The 22511-nt window shown below is 49.0% G+C and overlaps 1 protein-coding gene across 1 annotated transcript; it reads left to right on the top strand.

Moving 5' to 3' along the window:
* Positions 1–1684: 1684 nt before the first annotated feature.
* Positions 1685–21581, top strand: LOC135823559 (protein DD3-3-like; the record flags this gene model as incomplete). Its single annotated transcript, XM_065336401.1, is given in 11 exon segments — positions 1685–1738; positions 12067–12153; positions 14518–14670; positions 15140–15221; positions 15817–15933; positions 16768–16938; positions 17455–17717; positions 18867–18975; positions 19937–20076; positions 20443–20613; positions 21314–21581. Coding segments are annotated over 11 exon segments (1615 nt in total), but the record flags the coding sequence as incomplete, so codon positions are not given.
* Positions 21582–22511: the final 930 nt, after the last annotated feature.

The raw sequence follows: 22511 nt of genomic DNA, 5'->3' as shown, positions 1-22511 counted from the left end.
TGTATGGCGTGTCAAGATTTGGCCAAGAGATAGTGTATGCAGTAGGCTTTTCCGGATTATGCGTTTTTTCTTGGTCTAAAATGGAAATGGAAAGTGTTTTGAAAAACCCCTATAAATCAATTTTTTTTCTAAAGAAAATGCAAAAATTTACCCAAAAAGCACAAAAAAAATGCCACCGTTGCCATGGTAACAAAATGGCGACAGCTAGTCGCGTGACATTTGGCACCATGGTGATCATTCATGGTGATCGTGAAGTACCTATCGCTTGCAGGGAGTCGTAAAATACCGGTATTTTACGACTCCCTGGCCCAAACTACAATGTTGTAGGCCAAAGTGGGTCAAAATGGACAAAATACATTTTGACCCCCAAAATGCAAAAATATGCAAACACGTAATCCGGAAAGGCCTAGTATGCAGGCTTTGGTCATCAGCTTCATAGAGGTTTTTCGAATGATGTCACGTTGGCAAGCCAGCATATTGATGGGTGCTCAGCATACATCATGGTTTGATGGATTCGCTCATGGCCTTTCACACGGCTTGATAATGTCACGTCTTCTCGGCCACTCGTGAGAATCACGAAGGTGATCGTCAATTTGTTTGAAATCTGAATCGCAAGACAGTAGCCCCGTCCGCAATACCCTGAACCCAGTTTGTGTGTTATCGATTTCGCTTTTGCGTTTCCTGTACTGGTTTGTGTGCGCCGTGTCGGCAGAGCTAGTCGTCGTGTAAAGTGTCGTGCTGCGCATCATAGAACCATGGGAGCGTGCAATCGTCACCACGTACCGTCGTGCGAAAGGCCTAAAAGTGTGCAGCTTGAGTGTTTGTTTTTTTGCTTGAGCTAGTCATTGCTGCGCCGCGGCTGTTGTCACTCCGCACAAAGCATATTACAGTCAGACCTCGCTTATGCGGTACTCTTTTATCCGAATCCCTCGCCATCCGAAAGCAAATCGTTGGTCACCGATTTACAGCACATGCCATGCATACATACAGTATGTGTGTTCGATTATCCGGTTCCCTCGCCTATCCGGATAATTTTGTTGAAAACGTATGTGTGCGGTTTTAAGCTAGGTCTGACTGTACCGGATGGTGTACTCGCATGACCTGCCCTATAGCGCCATGCATATTATTCAGCAGCGTGCACCAGTATGCAGAATATGTGTTGAGATATTGGTAGTGGGCTACATGCTTTGAGGAAAGTGGTTCAGAGCAGAACTGGCCCCGACCAAACGGGTAAGGAGACCTGTGATAGTCTGCTGTTACTCCAATATTCATGTTTGCTCACTATCACTGGGCAACTGGTGGGCCGAAACAGATTACGGTAAAGTAAGGGAAGTCGAGGCTAGGAGGTCAAAAGGAATGAGAAAAAACGTCTGCGCAAACTGTGCTTACATTATCGGGCATTAATATTTTAACTCCTTTGACTGTGTGAAAGGTTCCTGTTTTAGGTCGTAGAGTGTCTATTTCCGTCTGCCGCTTCTGAACTAGTGAACTGTGTGGTGATGTGCAAGTGATGCTGGGGTGACAACTGAGGGAATGATGAAGTCATAATGTGATTTGAAGCCATGGAGCACTTTTTGAGTAGTGAAGCACATTGCATTCTCAGTTTTCGGAATATCGTAAAAAGTTAAAATTTATTTGCCTTCTCATAACATTGCATATCTTTTTTGAATGTCGTTGATCGCAGGGGAAGTAACAATCGGCTGGATGAAGCTAATCGTAACCGGAACAATGCTAACAGGTACGACCACAGCACTGTCAAAGATTTCTCAAACTTAAGCTAAGGTGTGGCTCTTGTCCCAGTGGTGACTGGAGATTATCCTCAGATCCCCGAGTCTTGGATTTCATGTGAAATAGCATATGCTGGCATAGAGTAGTTTTCGGTGCTATCTGCTTATCTCGGAGTCCAAGTATGTTTATCTCGATTGACGCACAACCTAAACGTCCCGAGAGAGTTTCACTTTACTAATCTCAACCAATCCAGTCACACAAGTAACTACAGTTAGTGATTCCAACTTACTTCTCAAATCCGTACCCTCATTCCCAAAGAGTTACTGGATACGAGCCAAGACAATGTTCAACCTTTCTCTACCATCACAAAGGAATAATGACTGGCTGGCTGCAAGAGCAGCGGAAGTCAAGCCGAGAATGTCGCGCGTACTACGGACTGCACGATGGAACATGTAAACCTAGGAACGGCTATTCATGCACCGACTAGAGTAGAGGCAAAGTGTACTAATGGTGAAACACAATGTCAGTAGGGGACAAGAGTAACTAGAGTCAGCTATGCACGACTAGACCAGGCCGAGTCATGACAGCAGTCATTACACTACAAGTGGTACATCGGGATGCAGATCACGACACTCCGGCCAGCAAAATGTTACACTACTGGGTAAAGAGAAGAAAGGGTGATAACGAATAGAAAGCAATTTGGATCTAATGAACAAACGCAACGGGGTGGTTCTCACGAAAGGGCCTAGTGTAATGCGTGTTTTGAGCTAAGGCTGCTATGAAACTATCAGAGTTAAAATGTGAGGCTAATGGAGTGTTCTCTCACTTAATAGGCAACTATACCGGGTACCTGTTGCCGAAATGGGTTCATGCGAGCCAAGATTCAATGTTCTTCGCGGCTCTTTCTGCTGCCTTTCTTCTTGGTCGCTGTACAAGTGGTCGATTTGGCGCGTTGCCCTTTCGCTGTTGTGGCTCTTCCGTCGCTGCATCGTTGGAGTCCTGGGGAGATGATGGCTCTTGGATTCAGGCAGTCATTCAGGCTCGGTGCTGACTTATTGATCTTCGCACTGGCGTCATAGACCACTCGGAGCTTGGTGGTAGCCTTCGAAGGAGACAACACTGGATGGTGCGGCAGATGGTGCGAGCGTTGACCGCACTTGGTTTTCTCTGTGACTCGCTCGATAATGCCAAGCCTTTCCTGCTGCAGCAGCACGTCGTTGTACCTGGTCAGCAGGTCTCGATCTGCTGCAAGCCGTTTTCCCAGTGACTTCATCCTTCCGTAGGCTAGGTCCTTGTTGTGTGGAAGCTGCATGTCGGGCTTCCATGGAAACTGGACTGTGTAGCGGCCGTCGGCAAACGTGACGGTCTCCTCGAACTGTCGAACCGTGTCGTCATCTGTTGGGAGACTTGCTGGGTCCTCCACACCGATCCTTTCTAGCGACCAAAACTCCGTCAAGTTTGGTTCGACTTCAGCAAGCAGAGCAGAGTCGGCGGTTGCCATGTAGTCATATAGCGGACGCTGTAGACCGGTGCTTGCCTGCGTCATGACAAGAAGCGTTGAGCTGTTGCTGTCATCCGACTTGGACAAACACTGTCCTGTGACGACGTGACCCAAGAGCGTATCCATCACATACAAACCTGACGGTAGACGCTGCGGTGATCCTTGCACAAGATTTCCGTAATGATCAGAACCAATGAGAATGTCAATGGCCCTCGTCTCGGCTGTTGATGGTATGGTGTCTGCCATTTGATTGGATGGTTCGCCTGCCAGGAACTCCGCATCTTCAGATGGAAGAGGGTAGCGTCGGATAGGTCGTGTAATGGTGTCGAGTACATTCGCTTTGATGGGGTACCTCTGTCCGTCGGACAGTGAGATGGACGTCTGAACGACCGATGTAACAACACTGCGTGGGTGTGTCACTCCAAAGGTGATGAGGGTCAATGACTCTTGTCTCTCCGGCTGCAGCTGAAGCTGCTTGCTGAGCTGGGTACTCATGTACGTGCGATTGCTGCCGGTGTCCAGTAACGCATGCGCGGTGATAAAGCTACCATCGGCAGCTTGAATCTGCACTTGTGCTGTCTGGAGGAATACTGCACCAGTCTTGTCGCTGGGACCCTCTGACACGAGACTGGCGGAGCACGTATTTACAAGTTCCTCATCATTACCCTGTGTGGAGACGGCCCTGGCAGGTTGTGAGCCATTTGGTTGTGGCCTTGAGCTGCCTTTGGAGGGCTCACGTCTCTCATGGGCTGGGCAGATAGCTCGGTTGTGGCCGGTCTTGCTGCAGTGAAAACACGCCTTGGTTTTCTCTGGGCACTGGGACGCCATATGGCTCCGTCGCAGACAAATGAAGCAACGACCTTGTTCTCGGAGCTTCTGTTGTCTTGTCCGAGCCAGCTTGTAGGTGACGCACTGGTCGTTGAAGTGAGTCCCCTTGCAGAAGACACATAGACGTGGAGGCGCACTATGCGTTGATGGTGTACTAGCTGTGCTAGTACTTGTTAGCAACAATCCGAACTAGCGCACACACTGCACTGCATTGCTTTGTACTGCATTCAAGACTGACGTCATGCGCTTTGTTTTGCTGCGTAATCACAAATGGCACCAGCCCATTTTTGCGGAAAAGAAAAACAAATCTTGCTTGCCCTGTTGTGCTCTTCCAGACAACGGATCGTGCTTCAGCAGTGTTTCTTTTCCTTTCGTAGCTTTGCTGCCAGCCCGAGTGTCACCTCGACACTGTATTTCTTCAGTATGTCTGACCTTACTGTCGACACTGTCAAGGCAATGCCTTGCCAAGCCCTCCGCGGCGAGCCTTCTCAGCGCGGCTTGAATCCGAAAGGAAACTTAGTAAAAGTATTTTACAGGACCGTTTGCTGGCACAACTAGCCCTTGGTAGTGAGGTCTGCTCCGGCCAGGAGAACCAGCAACATGACAGTGCGGACACGGCTCGCGAGCCCAGAAGCCCGACGTGCACCAATGCCTCCTCCGCCAGCTCAGGTGACGCGGGCTCATCAACGGATCTCTGCGCTCCTGTACGGGACAAGGTGTAGTCGGCTTTGTCGGCCGCCATTTTATCATTATCGGAGAGCATTGTGCCGCTCCTCACCCAAGGCCAAGGCAATGCGGCAGCTGCCGCCACTACGCCAGGCCAAGCTCCTGTAACCCACCCGATCAGCCACCTGCACCAGCTGTGCCCAAGGCTGTGCAAGAACGTATCTTGCGAGGGGAGTTCGTAGATTTTTCAAGTTTGTTGCCTGAAATTCTTGCACACTTCCGGCCCAACATTCTGGCTGGTGCACAGCCCGAATAACGATAGCCAGCTAAATATCGTTGAGTCGGATGACGCGAAGCAGGTGCGTCGCAAGGTTCACGATAATTACACATGTAGCTACCCGGCTCGAGGCATGGACCACATACATGTCTGTTATCACGGCTGCTGCCCTACACCGCACTGCTGAACTGATTGCGTACCAGCAGTTGATCCTGACTGCTAACTGCCAGTTCTTCCCAAGCGCGTGGCTAGAGTACGACCGCCAGCTGCGGATGCTCGTGGCCCAGTAACCAGGCACGAAGAGGTTGGACACCATCGACGTGAACCTATGGCAGATAGCCGTCACAGGCCATGCACACCCAAAATGCGCTCAATGTAAGACGGTCCATCCAGGGGCGGTTTGTGTCCTTTTCGTCCCGAAGCCAGCAGCATTTACCTCCAGTGGTCGCAACCATACCAGCGACGGCCAAGAAATCTGCCGCAACTTCAATGGAGGTCGCTGTTCTTCGTCGTCGTGCCGCTTCTCCCACACCTGCAGCCAGTGTGGCAAGGACCACCCATGCATCATGTGCAACCAGCAGCAGCGCGGAGCCAATCGGCCACCCCGCCGCTCCTAGCAGAATGGCTACTGAATCGCTTGACTCGGTACGTAGCTTCTTTCCTATACACTCTGCAGACACCACACTGCTAGCTGACCACTTTGCCCGCCTGTTACGTAACCACTCAGATCAATCATGTGTTGCGTATGTTCTCCATGGCCTGCGCCGTGGCTTTACTCTTGGATCTGCCGGCCAACACGACATTTCGGTTTTCTCTAATAATCTACCATTGGCTTTCACTCACTCGGCATTTATATCCGAGCAATTAGCTGCTTCCTGCGCCCGCAGCGAGACCACAGGCCCATTTCCGTCACCTCCATTTCAGTTCATGCGCCGCTCTGGTATTGGTGCCATCCCCAAAAAGAACGGCAAGCCGTGAATGATCCACCATCTGTCTAGTCCGGAAGGCACCGGCGCGAACGGCAGCATTCCTGCCGAGCCGCTCTCTCTGCACTACGCGAGCATTGACAACGCGATCAACATCATCATGTCATGCCCACAGCCTGTGCATTTGTCCAAGCTCGATGTACGCAGTGCATTTCGGCAGATCCCAGTCCGCCGTCAGGACTTCGCTGGGAAGGCTCCTACTACTACGAGCGCTTTCTGCCTTTCGGCCTCCGCTCCAGCCCAGCCGTCTTTGACTCAGTAGCCACAGCAGTCAACTGGATCATGCAGCACGAGTTTGCTATAGATCACCGGCTTCACTACCTCGATGACTTTCTCGATATCTCCACTGGTTTGGCTGCAGCCAACCAGCAACTTACCATCCCCCTCCGGGCGTTCACGTATCTCGGCACTCCTCTTTGCTCCATCCCAGCTCAAAGGGCCATCACCATCATTGACCTTCCTTGGTATTGTCCTAGACTGCGAGCGCCACGAAGCTCGGCTACCAGAGGACAAGCTGTCCGAGATCCGTGCGCCACTCATGGCTACTATCAGCGAGCGCAGCATCGGCCAGCGTCAACTCGAGTCCCTCCTGGGGAAGCTCACTTTTGCTGCCCGAGTCATCGTTCCTGGACACACATTCATGCGTGAACTATGATCAGCGTGCCCTGAACTGTATCTGTGTATGCGAGTGCGGTGCATAAAGCCCACCTGAAGAATGGGTTTGCCGGCCCCTTAGTAGATGCGTGGCTTCTGAAGAGGGTGTTGAAGGGCATCCAGCGATGCCATGGTACGGCTGCACTCACCCCTCGCCTTCCTATAACTATGCCAATCCTACGACACCTGACGGATGCACGCCGGAAAAGTAGTGTCCTGAATGGCCATGACAAGCTGCTCTACCAAGCCGCCATGCTGCTTCTTTGGATTTCTTCGGTGCGCTGAATTCACTAATGGCATCACACGGGGCTGTACTAGCTCCCCTGGTGACGGACGCCTGCAACTCTTCCTGCTTTCATCCAAGACGGACCCATTCGGTAAAGGCGTTACTAGTGACATTGGCCCGTCTGTACCGCCGTACTGCCCGGTCCGTGCCATTGTTAGCTACCCATTTGTCACTCGTCGCGAGGGACCGGAGCAACTCTTGTTCGTACTCTCGAACAGACAGCAGCTGACAAGGCAGTCATTCACAGTAACAGTATGGTCTCTTGTCGCTGCGGCCGGTGTACCATCCCAGTCGAACTACTCCGGGCATTCGGTCCACATTGGTGTAGCCACCACCGCTGCTATGGCTAGTGCCCCCGACTCCTTCTTCCGAGTGGCAGGTCAGTGGAAAGAGCGATGCGTGTCTATGCTACATCCAGACTACAACAAGCGCATAGCGCCAGCTATCGTCCCGGCTTGCTGCCGTGCCATGGATGCCATGATCCCCAACTCGGGTGAGTAATGAGCTACTGAACTCTAGCTGCGCAATGCTTGCCTGTGCTGACATAAATTGACCCTTGCTGTGCGTCAATAGTGCTTAGCTAACGGAGTGCTGGTTTCATGGGTCCACTCTCACAACTGGTGTTATCTAGCTATTTGCTGCGGCTCTGCCTTGCGCTATATTACATCCATTTAGCATTGCAGCTCTACGTTGAGCTAACAGCAGCTCTACTTTGAGCTAACAGCAGCTCTACTTTGAGCTAACAGCAGCTCTACTTTGAGCTAACAGCAGCTCTACTTTGAGCTAACAGCAGCTCTACTTTGAGCTAACCGCAGCTCTACTTTGAGCTAACAGCAGCTCTACTTTGAGCTAACAGCAGCTCTACCTTGAGCTAACAGCAGCTCTACTTTGAGCTAACAGCAGCTCTACTTTGAGCTAACAGCAGCTCTACTTTGAGCTAATCGCAGCTCTACTTTGAGCTAACAGCAGCTCTACTTTGAGCTAACCGCAGCTCTACTTTGAGCTAATCGCAGCTCTACTTTGAGCTAACAGCAGCTCTACTTCGAGCTAACAGCAGCTCTGCTCTGAGCTAACACCAGCTCTACTTTGAGCTTCAAACCAGTTGTTTCGAAACCAGCACTCCTCAATCCAAAGATGCCTCTTTGTTGACTTGTTTGTGTGAGGGATGGGGCTAATGGTGTACTAGCTGTGCTAGTACTTGTTAGCAACAATCCGAACTAGCGCACACACTGCACTGCATTGCTTTGTACTGCATTCAAGACTGACGTCATGCGCTTTGTTTTGCTGCGTAATCACAAATGGCACCAGCCCATTTTTGCGGAAAAGAAAAACAAATCTTGCTTGCCCTGTTGTGCTCTTCCAGACAACGGATCGTGCTTCAGCAGTGTTTCTTTTCCCACCATCCCTCCCTATCCAACTTATTCACACCATCATAATATTATCGTACCCACTAACCGGGTCCACTCTCACAACTGGTGTTATCTAGCTATTTGCTGCGGCTCTGCCTTGCGCTATATTACATCCATTTAGCATTGCAGCTCTACGTTGAGCTAACAGCAGCTCTACTTTGAGCTAACAGCAGCTCTACTTTGAGCTAACAGCAGCTCTACTTTGAGCTAACAGCAGCTCTACTTTGAGCTAACAGCAGCTCTACTTTGAGCTAACAGCAGCTCTACTTTGAGCTAACCGCAGCTCTACTTTGAGCTAACAGCAGCTCTACTTTGAGCTAACAGCAGCTCTACCTTGAGCTAACAGCAGCTCTACTTTGAGCTAACAGCAGCTCTACTTTGAGCTAACAGCAGCTCTACTTTGAGCTAATCGCAGCTCTACTTTGAGCTAACAGCAGCTCTACTTTGAGCTAACCGCAGCTCTACTTTGAGCTAATCGCAGCTCTACTTTGAGCTAACAGCAGCTCTACTTCGAGCTAACAGCAGCTCTGCTCTGAGCTAACACCAGCTCTACTTTGAGCTTCAAACCAGTTGTTTCGAAACCAGCACTCCTCAATCCAAAGATGCCTCTTTGTTGACTTGTTTGTGTGAGGGATGGGGCTAACTGGGATGAAAGAGCGTGTCCAGTTCCTTGCATGGTCATTGGTGAGCCGTGCTGTGTCTGTGTGGCCGGTGTCCTTGAAGACTGAGAGGCAGAAGTCTCGGAACCTTCCCGCAAATTCCGGTGGATTTCGGCATACCGCTGAAGGGCGGATCGCAGGGTGGCGACCGTCCACGACTGATGGCTCGATGTTCGCCATTCCTCTAGCTTGGTGAGTACTTCCGTAAGGAACTTGGACAAAATGTGCTGCACCAATAGTGGCTGCTGTTCAACGCTAATGCCCATGGCAGACAGCTGTCGTAGTATCCGTTCGATGTTGTCAATGGTGTTCCGGATATCACGGTGTTTGGACGATGTGCTTTGCAATCGCTGCAGCTTGGTATACAGGGCAGCAACAATATCATCTGTCCGCCCGTATCGTTCTTTCAGTAGCTGTACGGCCGTGGCATAGTTGTTGTTGGTGATAGCCAGACCAGCGAGCGTGTGGGCAGCTCGGCCAGTGAGGGCACTCTTCAAGTAGCTCAGCTTAACGACATCGGACATTGGCTGTTTGTCCACGGCAGTTTCAAACAGGTCCCAAAAATCGGGCCAGTTGGTGACCTGCCCGTCGAAGCTCGGTATTTCCATCGGTTTTAGCTTGAACACAACGGAGCTTGGGCCGGCTGCAGCGGATGTGCTGGTGTGTTGTGGAGTTTGGTTTTGGCTCAAAGCCTGGGCGACATTCATAACTGCGCCCTGAAGAGCTTGCTCCAGTGGGGCAATAGCATCGCGTGGCCAGGTTGTGGCTGGTGGAGGGGCCGTCCTGTCCTGGCGGCGACAGAATGGTCTGGTGGATAGAATGTTTCTGCATCTGGCTGAAGCTGTTGTACTGCTTGTCTGTCCTGGGTCTCCTGCTGGAGGTAATGCTCATAGTCATAGGCCCTGTCCTCCTCACCACTGCCATAGGTGGGACTTGGGCTGGGCACCGCATGCACTGCTGGAGTGGCAGCAGTTCTACCAGTGCCAGGGCCAATGGCATGCCTGACACGTGGTTTGGGGACTGGTGGCACTGGTGATCTTGGTTGGCTTCTGACACTGACTGCTGCGCTGGTTTCCTGTGCATTTGCTGCGCTGGCAGGAGACTCAGTTGCATCTACTACATGTACAATGTCATGAAGCACTGCACTTTGTGCGTGTGACTGTTCAGCCGACTCACATTGGGACTGTCGCGGTGGCTCAACAGTGTCACAAGCACTTGAAGTAGCAGTGTCGATATCCGTGTCGGCACTCTTCTCACTCCACGCATGTAGTGTTGGCGACGCATGACATGTTGGTTTTGGTCCGCTGCGAGGGCTAGACATGGCCGCATCAAGAACATCTAGCGCGCGTGGCCCATGCTCTTCTAGTAATCGGAGTCGGGTGCGGCGTTCGTCTTCAGCTTCATACTGAGTGCGAGAGTGGTGGTCGCATTGTTGTAAACATTGTGCGAGCCTCAGCAAACACACGCATTCAAGTTCGAAATTATTCTCCCACGCGTCTTGTTCATCTAATTTCTTATCCTCGTTTGCGTCTTCTAAGCTCCGTCTAATATTGTCTTGGATACCCTCGATGTTTGACTTCAAACCGGACGCCTCATCGTAAAGGGAACGTGCGGCAGAAACATCTAGGCGGCCAAGAGCGTCTGCGCTGAAACAATCAGTTCCTAGCAGGTCTAGGTGAATTTTTATCTTTTGCCTCACCCTCGTCAGTCGACGCTTCATGTTGGACCTCGATTGGATCATCTGCTTGTATTCGGGGGTGGACGAGACTAGCAGCCGCTCCGGGTCTCCTGCACCAGCGTCCGTGCCATCGGTCTGGTCCTTGCTGGCGTCCTCATTACCGGCCTCATGGGACTCATCCGCTGTACCATCCACGGCTCGTGGATCTACGCTCGTTTGAGCGGCTTGGGTCACCGGTAATTCTGCAGCAGCTGCACCGGTTGACTCGACATGCTGTTCCTGTTCACAGGTTGTTTGTTCGTTGGGTGACGACATCCTGGTCACAGCACCATATCTCGGTTGACGCACAACCTAAACGTCTCGAGAGAGTTTCACTTTACTAATCCCAACCAATCCAGTCACACAAGTAACTACAGTTAGTGATTCCAACTTACTTCTCAAATCCGTACCCTCATTCCCAAAGAGTTACTGGATACGAGCCAAGACAATGTACAACCTTTCTCTACCATCACAAAGGAATAATAACTGGCTGGCTGCAAGAGCAGCGGAAGTCAAGCCGAGAATGTCGCGTGCACTACGGACTGCACGATGGAACATGTAAACCTAGGAACGGCTATTCATGCACCGACTAGAGTAGAGGCAAAGTGTACTAATGGTGAAACACAATGTCAGTAGGGGACAAGAGTAACTAGAGTCAGCTATGCACGACTAGACCAGGCCGAGTCATGACAGCAGTCATTACACTACAAGTGGTACATCGGGATGCAGATCACGACAATGTTGTGCAGCTCCCATGCGTGAACATTCCCTGACGGTTTGTATAAGTAATGTACACCAGTTCTTCTGTGCTCGCCGGCGAACGAGCGCAAATGCAAGTCATTTCGTTCCTCCCAAGAAGCATGGCTGTTCCCTTTCCAGCTTATTTTATTTTATTTTTTATTTCATGAAAGTGCACATGCCTACCTAGAATGGAAGAGAACAACAACAACCACAACAACAACAAGAACAACAACAACGACGACAAAAGCAAGAGAACATAGGAGACTACAAAGGGCTTGTAGGTGCTATAAAGCTGTGCCGGTGAGGTGAATTGCGCTCCCCCAACCAGTGGTCTCGAGATCAAGGCGTACACCACGCACCATTCCAATCGAGACTACTGTTTGGTTAAGTTTGACTATCGTATTTCCCCGAATATAAGTCACACCTGTTTACACTAAACTCCAACAGCAAAGAGGGGGATGCACCTTACAATCGAGTGTAACATCCTACTTATATGCCTCAAACCTGAGAGTGGGGGTGCAACTTATAATCCGGGAAATACGATGCTCCAGGTGCCTGTGCATTGTGTGAACTTCTCATGAATTCGTACATGTTGGTGTTTGTATGATGGTTAGGCTGTTTGACTCTCAGAATAACAACAGAGGTGGCTACAATGTTGGAGGTACTTACTACTATGAAGGCAGTGATGTTCATTTTGAATGGTAAGGCACTGTGTGTGTGTGTGTGTGTGTGTGTGTGTGTGTGTTTGTGTGTGTGTGTGTGTGTGTGTGTTTGTGTGTGTGTGTGTGTGTGTGTGTGTGTGTGTGTGTGTGCGCGCGCGCGCGTGTGTGTATGTGTGTGTGCATGTGTGTGTTATTATTATTATAAGTGTGTGGGTTACAGTGAGGGCTGCGTCCCACCCGCCTGTGTGGATTCACAGGAAGTGTGAGTTACGAAGTCTGAAGAAAATATTGAACGGCCTCTGCTGGGATGACGACTACACCATAGCTCAGTGGTTAGAGCATCGCTGGCTACAAGCGAGGGTCCCTGGTTCGAGTCCTGGTGGTGACAGTCAATTTTTTCTTCAGACTTTTCCCGTTTGTCTCTTTCCCTCAAACCAGTTAATATTTTATGACTTGGGGCTCCCCGCGTGCTAGTTTGTACGTGAAGTGTGTGGGTTACAGTGAGGGCTGCGTCCCACCCGCCTGTGTGGATTCACAGGAAGTGTGAGTTACGAAGTCTGAAGAAAATATTGAACGGCCTCTGCTGGGATGACGACTACACCATAGCTCAGTGGTTAGAGCATCGCTGGCTACAAGCGAGGGTCCCTGGTTCGAGTCCTGGTGGTGACAGTCAATTTTTTCTTCAGACTTTTCCCGTTTGTCTCTTTCCCTCAAACCAGTTAATATTTTATGACTTGGGGCTCCCCGCGTGCTAGTTTGTACGTGAAGTGTGTGGGTTGCAGTGAGGGCTGCGTCCCACCCGCCTGTGTGGATTCACAGGAAGTGTGAGTTACGAAGTCTGAAGAAAATATTGAACGGCCTCTGCTGGGATGACGACTACACCATAGCTCAGTGGTTAGAGCATCGCTGGCTACAAGCGAGGGTCCCTGGTTCGAGTCCTGGTGGTGACAGTCAATTTTTTCTTCAGACTTTTCCCGTTTGTCTCTTTCCCTCAAACCAGTTAATATTATTATTATTAGTATTATATACGCACAATGTTAAATTATTAGTATTATTATTCCCGTAGCTATGCAGAAGACGTTACTTCAGTAACGTCTGGCGCTAGCCAGGGTCCACACAGCTTTAATTTGGTGTTTGTTTGTTTGTTTGTTTGTGTCACACTTGGCGCTGTCCCGTATCTGTCCCGTACCGTACCGTACCAGCACAGACAGCTGGCCACAATAATTATTAGTTGTTTGTTTGTGCCATCAGCATGCCCGGCGCTATCCCATACCTGTCCCGTACCATCAAGAGTACGGTACCATCAAGAGAATGAGTATATATGCGAAGTGTATGGGGGAATGCATTCAGGCCGATAGTGCAGTAGCATTTTGTGTGGATTTGTGTGCGAGGCCGAGATCCCACTGGCAGGCTGGCTGGGCCGCCTGTCGACCAGCCCGGGAATCGCATGTAGGCCGATAGCATAATAATTATAACGTATATAGATGTATAGCAGGTATTCGTATTATGTAAACGACTCCCTGCTGTACAGAATGATTTTCTGGAAAGAAATACGAAGTAGGGAGACGAGGAAATGCTATTAGAATGGACGTTAGTTGCCGAATAAAAGACAGGATGCGTCGGAAAAAACATACTTTCGAAGAGAGATCCTGTCATCTCCAAAATAATCCTGAACGGGCGAGTCAGCGCCGGTCACAGGAAACGTCGGAAGAGAGATCCCGTCGACTCCAGAACGTCCGTGATCGGCAGAGTCAGCGCCGGTCACTAGGGGTGTGCGGATAATGCTCGAAAAGGTGGCAGATTCTGCTCGAAAAGCAGTGAAATTGGCAGAACCATACAAACCTTATGGCGGGCAATTCCTCGAATTCTGCTCCATTTCTTTATCCACATACCAAACATGCATGAAACTTACCAGAAAAAGTACCGAATTCTGCCAATTTTTCTGCCGCAATTATCCGCATATGCCTACCGGTCACAGGAAACGTCAGGACAGACATCCCTTCGACTCCAGAACACTAGCCAGGGCCATCACAGCTTTGACACGTTACATGCATGATGAGCAAGCAAAAAAGCATAGCGTAGGGCCCTGAGCTTCCAAGCTCTCTCGTTTTATTTATTTTACTAGGGTGTGTGTGGATATGCGTGCGTGTGTACGTATGCGTATATTTCTTTGAATATTGGAAGGGGTGAGGGTGTATTCACAAGTTGATGGAATGGAAAAGGGAAAAGTCTGAAGAAAAATTGATTTTCACCACCAGGACTCGAACCAGGGACCTTCGCTTGAGGCCAGCGATGCTCTAACCACTGAGCTTTGGTGTAGCTGTCATCCCAGCAGAGACGGTTTAGGGGTATTCGTGTTCTTTTAGCTGATCCTAAATTGTTCTTATGTTTGCATCGTTCCAGGACCAATCAGCACTCGTGTGGCAATGAGAATAACCACTGTGAGTTGATCATCCAGTATCACTGTGACAGCACTATCAGAGATGGGTCAACTACAGGCACCATTCCGCACAACCCCGGCCTGTGTCAGGACTACAATTGCGTCACCGATTTGAAGTGAGTCAGTACACGCATGTATTGTAGCAGTGCGTATCAGTTATAAGGTTGTCGTCTAAGAATATTATTCCAGAATTACAGCATCTACAGTGATACGTGTATGATGTTCAGTTTCGTAAACACTGCCCTCTATTTATGACTTCATCGGTTATAGCGATAGTTGTCCATTCTTTCCCAGCAAATTCATGGACAACACTCGCGCTGCTGCCTGGAATTCACGCGTTTTTTTTGTCACTGGAAGCAAAGCTTCCATATTCGACACAGTACCCAAAAGAGCTAGAGAAAAATGCTATGTACATGTCTGCACATGCTAGAATACAACATACCGTAGGTTATTTGCTCACCATATCTACCCGTCTTGGTAGTCCTGATCCATGCCTCACTGTCACGGCTCATGACACATGTAGCTTGCGTAGCATATGACATACATGTAGGTGACGTAGCTGTTCTACTATAATGCTATGCTCAGGTACGGCATGCACGAGAACTTTGACTACTACCAGAACTGCCGTCATCGGGAGCGCAACATGGGACTGTTCATTGCGGACAGGGTAAGTATCTATTTGTGCACCCTCCTAGCTTTGACTCAAATTTCGCACCGCTATAGCAATGCTGTGCTGCATGATGGAGACATTTGCAGGTTGGTTGAGTTGATTAAGGGCCCTGAACTCCTTTTTTTGTGGCGTTCCGGGACCAGGTATTGTCCATAAATTTGAATTTTCCATAACACAACCGATCAAGCTTATTTAGATGGAGAAGGAGCAGAGATCTTGCATATGGCGTCATTGTCTCCAAAAACTTGACTTGAATGTGGTAGTATTTCAAAAACTTGACTTGAATGTGGTAGTATTTCAAAAACTTGACTTGAATGTGTATGTAGTATTTCCACTAAAACTCACTTACAGGGTGCCCGGTAGACCGACCGAGGTGCCTGTAACTTCGAGATCTGGACATGAAAAATGACTCTGCTGTCCCAGCTGGTAACTTGCTGGTTGTGTTGAATTCTTATCAGTTGATCTTGAACCGAAGCCGTGATCGGATTCAAACTCTCTGCATTCCACACCTGCTGATCATCAGTCGTGCAAAATCCTGGCCACTACCAGGTTTTCCATATCGTTGTCTCTTGTTTTCGACTCTTCTGTACAGAATCTGCGGGGCACTACGGCACGGTTCACTCGTCAGAACAACAACGGCAACCGTCATGCCTACGAGTGTCCTGAGGAGCGTGACTATTACCCCTACTGGGAGCCAACTCCGTGGAAGGTACTAGTACTTTTTTCTATCGAATATGTGCTGTTCCCATACATGAACTTGAAACGTAAAATGGCGTAGAACAAATCAAGCATTATTTTCAGTTGTTCTTCGCTCTATGCATGTACCTCATATTTAGTTATAAAAGTCATCGTCATAATCCTTTACAATCTTTGATCATTCTGTGAGAGCCATCCCTTGACTGGTGAAAAGGCATCATTAACCCACTGGCCAAGTTGTTTGCTCTAGTGCCTTGTAGCAGAGTCACAGGGTGCCTGGTTTCAACACGGCATCTTCTGAAGAAGAAGAAAAAAGCATGTTTGTACAACCCCCTTTGGGCTCCTGGATGCGGGAGGCCAATGGCCTATGCGATGCCCCTACATAAAAAAGAGGAGTTGCACTTGCAACGGGCCTGAGCAAAGTTAATCATGAAGGCCATGATCGATCATGACGTTGGCCATGAGTCTCTATACGAATTGTGTGTCAACTGTGTCAAGTCCTCATCTCATCTAGTTACGAAGTAAGGGAAACAGCTATGCAGTCTGTTACAGAATAATCCCCACAAATCAATCAGGGCAGTCATTGTGTACAATGAAAAATGTAGTGCTGGGCCCTGTGCGCGGACTAGGCAACCCCAGTGATTTATTGGATTATTTTGCCACCAACTGTACTTAAATAAGGTCTAAAATGCTCTAGAAAAAAATTATCCCCCACCCGGTCCACAAAGAACGAAACTTTAAACGTACTTCGAAGTAGATTCATCAGCTCTTTGAAACATAGTATTGATTTGTGTGAGGTGAAAGTAGGCGTGCTTCTCGGCATTCTCTCTAATGTGTAATGCACTAGGACATCGTCATCATGACAAATGACACGCGTCGATGCCCCTATTACCAGCAAGAGAGCCAGAACGTGAAGAGTCGCTTCTCCTGCATCGTACCCAGCCCGTACTTCCAGTACAACCGAGAATGCCGCGGCGGAAACCGGTACATCATACCGATCACTCGCGAGGAGTGCGAGGTCAGGATACACTCCTCACCGTATTATTCTGTGTTCTGTGCGCTCCCAGTGTATGCTCACTTTGCACTGATATCATTCGCATTGCATAGTCCCACATGAGCTGAATATAGGGATTGCACTGACCTCTCATGTTCTTGGCATGGAGAAGGTGTTACGGTTTAGTCTGTCAAGCCTCGTCCTTTGGTGCATGCATACCCATTACATGCTTTCTTCATTCTCGTTGCATACTGTAGTTCCCTGAATATATGTCGCCCTCGATTATAAGTCGCACCTCCATTTTCAGGTTTGAGCAATATTGTTTTGATGTTATCACTTCAGAAGTAAGTCATGCTCGATTGTAATTCGCACCTGCCTTTTGTGCCCATGAATTTTAGTGTAAAAAGGTGCGACTCATATTCGTGGAAACACGGTATTCCTGCACAAATAGAATGTAGGGATCCAATCGGCGTGTCATTTTACTTGGAATTTGTTGCCAAAACCTCCAATGGTTTCCTTTCCTTCCTCCGCGGTGTGTAGGCTGTCACGTGGAATTTCGAAAGAGACGCGTCAAGGACCAAGTGCATCAATGCGATCACCGTAGATCCTACGCGTGACAACACAACGCAAATCCTGTCCGGCGTGTGGGCCGAGTACCCCAGTCACGGCATCGCTGCACCCGACTGCCTCGAGGCTCCCTGGTCACGTGACAATCACCTTGGTAACGGCATCGGTGGCTTCCCAAACACGTACAACTGGACGATGCCCAACTTGGAGCATGAGTTCTGCGTCTTCCGTATGCGGTAGGTTCTTGCGGTGATGACGAATTGTTGTGCTTAAAGGGGAAGTATACCCTAAAATCAAATTTTCACCAGTTGTAGTCTTCGGGGTGCTGAGTCGAATGGTCTTGGTCCGAGGAAGCTGAGACGCTCCCTTCCTACTTGAATCCCAATCGAACTCGCGCACTTCCACCGAAACTGGGTGACTGCGCCCTACTAGATGGGGATTTGTATGCAAAATGTCACTAAAAGCGCCATTTCGTTCTTATAAAAGCACGGATGACCGCGATTGGCCCATATGTTGTAGTCTTTTGGACGCTGAGTCGACTGGTTTTGGTCCGAAAAGGCTGCGATGCAGCGTTCCTCCTTTATTCCCAATCGAACATGGTTGAACAAGCGGTCACGTGCTCCTGGGTGCCCAAATCACCTGGTCACCGCGCCAGCAGGCGACAACTTTCACACCAAGGTTCAACTCGAGTGACAGGACTGCACCCAAAAAAGGTCAAACAGGCTAGTAAGTTGTACCCTGCCGGCACGGTGACCAGGTGACTGGTGTACGCACGAGCACGTGACCGCTTGTTCAACCATGTTCGATTGGGAATAAAGGAGGAACGCTGCATCGCAGCCTTTTCGGACCAGAACCAGTCGACTCAGCGTCCAAAAGACTACAACATATGGGCCAATCGCGGTCATCCGTGCTTTTATAACAACGAAATGGCGCTTTTAGTGACATTTTGCATACAAATCCCCATCTAGTAGGGCGCAGTCACCCAGTTTCGGTGGAAGTGCGCGAGTTCGATTGGGATTCCAGTAGGAACGGAGCGTCTCAGCTTCCTCTGACCAAGACCATTCGACTCAGCACCCCGAAGACTACAACTGGTGAAAATTTGATTTTAGGGTATACTTCCCCTTTAACCCATCAATCACTATGACTTCGTCCTCTTTTCCAGAAAAAGTCACCACTAACTAGCTAAGAAATGTATAAAAACAATTTTATGCTGCTAAGTTTTTGCTTTTCCTTTTGCCATCGAGTGATGATGTCCCCTGTTGGAGTGGTCGGCTATATTCACGTTCAGAGGTACCAAATCAGCATTCCATTATTCCATAAATTGCAATGGTGTTTAATACACACCCTCTGTTTGACAGACTGCTTATCTTGTGTTTTGTCCGCAGCTACAACATCACTACATCGGAATATGATGCATGGTCACCGGGCAGGAACTGGACGGAGCTGAATTCCGCTCGCCCCAACCGACCCACAAATGTTCCTGTTTGGGAGCAGGTGAGCGTTGTATTGAGTATGGTCATTCTTTTCTCACTCACACGTCAGTACTGCACACATACTCACACACACCACACACACACACACACACACACACACACACACACACACACACACACACACACACACACACACACACACACACACACACACACCTGCACACCTACACACACACACTCTCTCTCTCACACACACACACACACACACACACACTCACACACACACACACTCATCACAGAATAACAACTGCGGGGACAGCCACAGCAAGAAAACAAAAGATAGTTGTGTAGCCTCCATGGGGCACGGGGGGGGGGGGGGGGGGGGGAGGGGGGAGGGGGTCACGTGCCCCCTCCCCTAAAGATTTCAACCCACATGTAGGTTCAGCATGCACATTATGACAATGAATGACATGCACCAGCTATCCTACACATATGCGACTGTGCACCCCCTAGAAGGGGGACCAGCTACGCCCCTGATGGTGATTTTCAATGGTGGCCAAAGAAATCCAACCCGTGAGCCGAAAGCAGCGCCAGGTCTCATGCGGTCCTCAGATGGGTATTTGAACAGTGCATGATGCAATCGGAATGTTAACACGACACTAATTTTGATTCGCGGGTCGGATTTCTTCTGGCGACGATTGTACGACTCTTTATACTTAGTTATGAATATCCGTGAACTCTCAGCCATTTGAAATGGTGATCACAACTTAAGTGGCCTGGAGATTGCAGGGTTTTAGACATAGTGAAGCCTTGAGTCTACTGCCAGACATTGTACATACCGGCACGTTTGCGTGAGACACTGACAACAGCTACATTTTGATTACAGTAAACTAGAGGATCACTCTTTGGCGAATGATCGTGCACTCAACATACTTTGAGAGGCTAGGTCAGAGCGATTTTGGGCTGTGTGGGATTACAAAATATGTTGCTTCTACGAATCCGTGCTGACATTGTCTCTGTAGGTTGGACTGAATGAAACTCTGGGTCGGGCGCGCGGATACGAGTTTGAGCAAAACCCCGTCGTGGATATTTTCGGCACGCCCAACCTGCCATTGAGGCTCGCTATCAACACGAACCAGTTTGGCAGGACATTTCAAGACAGGTACGAGCATTCAACCCGTCTGGTTTATCTGAGTGTCGATCCTTGTCAGAATGTTTTGGTAACTTCTCTTCTCTCAATTATTTCTTACGAACAGTCTACAGTTATCTTGCCATGTAGTGAGGCAAAAAACACTTCATTGTAGCTGACAACCACCCACCCACCGAAAAGAGTGCTGTGTGCATGAAATGTGATTTTCTAAAGATCCTTGCGACGTTTGATAGAGAAAACCGAAGTTCACCAACACACAGGCTTCTGGAATCAAATATTTTACGGATGCCAAAAGCCTCCTTTAGTCTCTCTCTTCCCTGCGGAACGGAGACAGGATATCTTTGTTTGCGACCCCAATTATTGTTGTTCTTTTCCCAGATCGCACACGTTTGCGTCTCGTCCGCGACCAGAGGATTTGGAGGATGCCGTCATCCACAATGTGCAGGTGCGCGGCAAACGTGGCAACATCGTTCAAGTGTATCCCGGGGTGGAGTACGACTTCGCCCCCAATCGACTACAGCTAGCAACCAATGACTACATCCATTTCCAGTAAGCAGCTACACTTCACTACTAGGTAGTAGGCATTGCTGTTCCCTTTGCCAATGTTAGAAATGGCAGTTTGGATCTAGATTTAGGCATCGTTGGATTGTGTATAAAATAAAGTAATTGCACCTCCACCAACAGGCCGAAAGCTGCTGGTTACCTTTTGAGAACAAGGTGTCTAAAATACCTGGATTATTTGCTGATATTCTAACACTTGAGTTTCTTACATGCAGCAGCCATGTGCCTGTTGTGTCCTGCTCAAGGCAGACCAACTCTTCGAAAGACGAGAATGAATCATCAGTAAAATGCAATGGCTTTTAGAGGGAAGCTTTCTCAATATGCGAGGACTCCACTGTAGCCATCCGTCAACAATGTATATCGTTCAAGCAATATGACGACAGACCGCTGATGGCAGAGTTGTGATGCAGCTGCTGCGCTAGACGCCGTGCATTGCGCTGTTGGAAGCCTGACAGTCTGTTATTGTTGATAGACGCCACCCTGTTCATATCTCTCACCGAATGGATATTTTTGTGATTTCATTCCATATCACTATTTCATCTAGCATGCTAGTACTGTTTGTCGGCAGTTCCGAGCAGATACTGTGACCCCTTGAGGATATGCATGGCCACGATGAGATTCCGGGGAAAAAATCTCTGAACTGTGAACAAGATAACCAACCCACTACCATTACTGCATGTTGCTCTAGGTGGACGGGCTCCAACACAAATCCCAACAACAACGACGGTCAGGGGCGCCGTGGCACCGACCGACACAACGCCGTGATGCTGCACGAACCTCGGTATCCGGAGAGACCGGCCCAGGATCCGCTATTGAGGGAGCAGGTGTTTGGCAAGTGGGGCCTCAGCTATCCGCAGCACTTGGATAACACGACTTTCCTAGGACTGAGTAGAGAGGATACAGACAGCCTGGCTTTGCTGACATCCAGTAAGTATGCGTTTGACTATAACTTATAAGAGCAGGGGGCGTCGCACACGGTATGGTCACTACGGTATTGACCGTACCACTATTTGCCCCAAGTACCCTGTGAATCAATACAATAAATGCACTGATTTGGGCTCTAAATTTCCAAATTTTTGGGCTCAGCCACCGCTCACCCACGAGTAACTTGTACTTCAGATGGCTGACCGTACCGCACTAGTTACCTTCCGACGCCCCTGAAGAGGCTGTTATTTGTAGCAGCAGCTATAGATTATATCTCCTCTGTCTTTTCGACTATCCACAATACTTTACATGTTGTCATGCCTTATTTCGTAACTGTTTTATCTGAAATTCCTGCTGCCCATGGGTTGCTAAGGGATGACTTCATGCATGATCTGTGCCATTTGAACTGGTGAGTATGTATGTGCTGACCGATGCAAATTTGCGTTAATGCGGACAAATTTTCGCACTCACCCCTCAAGTTGGCCACAACTCTGGTGTGATACAATAGTCCTTATGCACATTGTACAGATGTACGAAGTTCTGTACTATGGCCGTAGGTGTGTACATACCCGGTTGGGTGTTCATTGTGTGCTATACATGCGCGTTTGACCCATTTAGCCTCACAATTCATGGCAAACGATCACTTTTCAAGCCTTCTTCACTTTGGGATTGAACTAACGACTAGCTAGATCTCTGCCGGAAAAAGATTTCGTATGAAATGCCTTCAGGGCCCATTTCATAGTGGAAATAGCAATAAACACTATAGGGTCCTGCACATTCAACACCCAACCGGGTCTACGGGATTCTACAAGATTATACGGATTTCGTGCATCTGTACAATGTGCATAAGGCCTATACAAGGCTGAAATACTGGTATTGATTCCTCTGCTCGAAAGATGTTTTACATGTTATGGTGGTGTAAGCACATCCCGTGCTGCCTTACCTAGCGTAGCATGTTCACT

This window comes from Sycon ciliatum, chromosome 8 (assembly GCF_964019385.1).
Source record: "Sycon ciliatum chromosome 8, ocSycCili1.1, whole genome shotgun sequence".
Classification (NCBI taxonomy): Eukaryota; Metazoa; Porifera; class Calcarea; order Leucosolenida; family Sycettidae; genus Sycon; species Sycon ciliatum.
The sequence above is the reverse complement of the archived record's forward strand: the minus strand, read 5'-3'. Positions and strand labels throughout refer to the sequence as shown.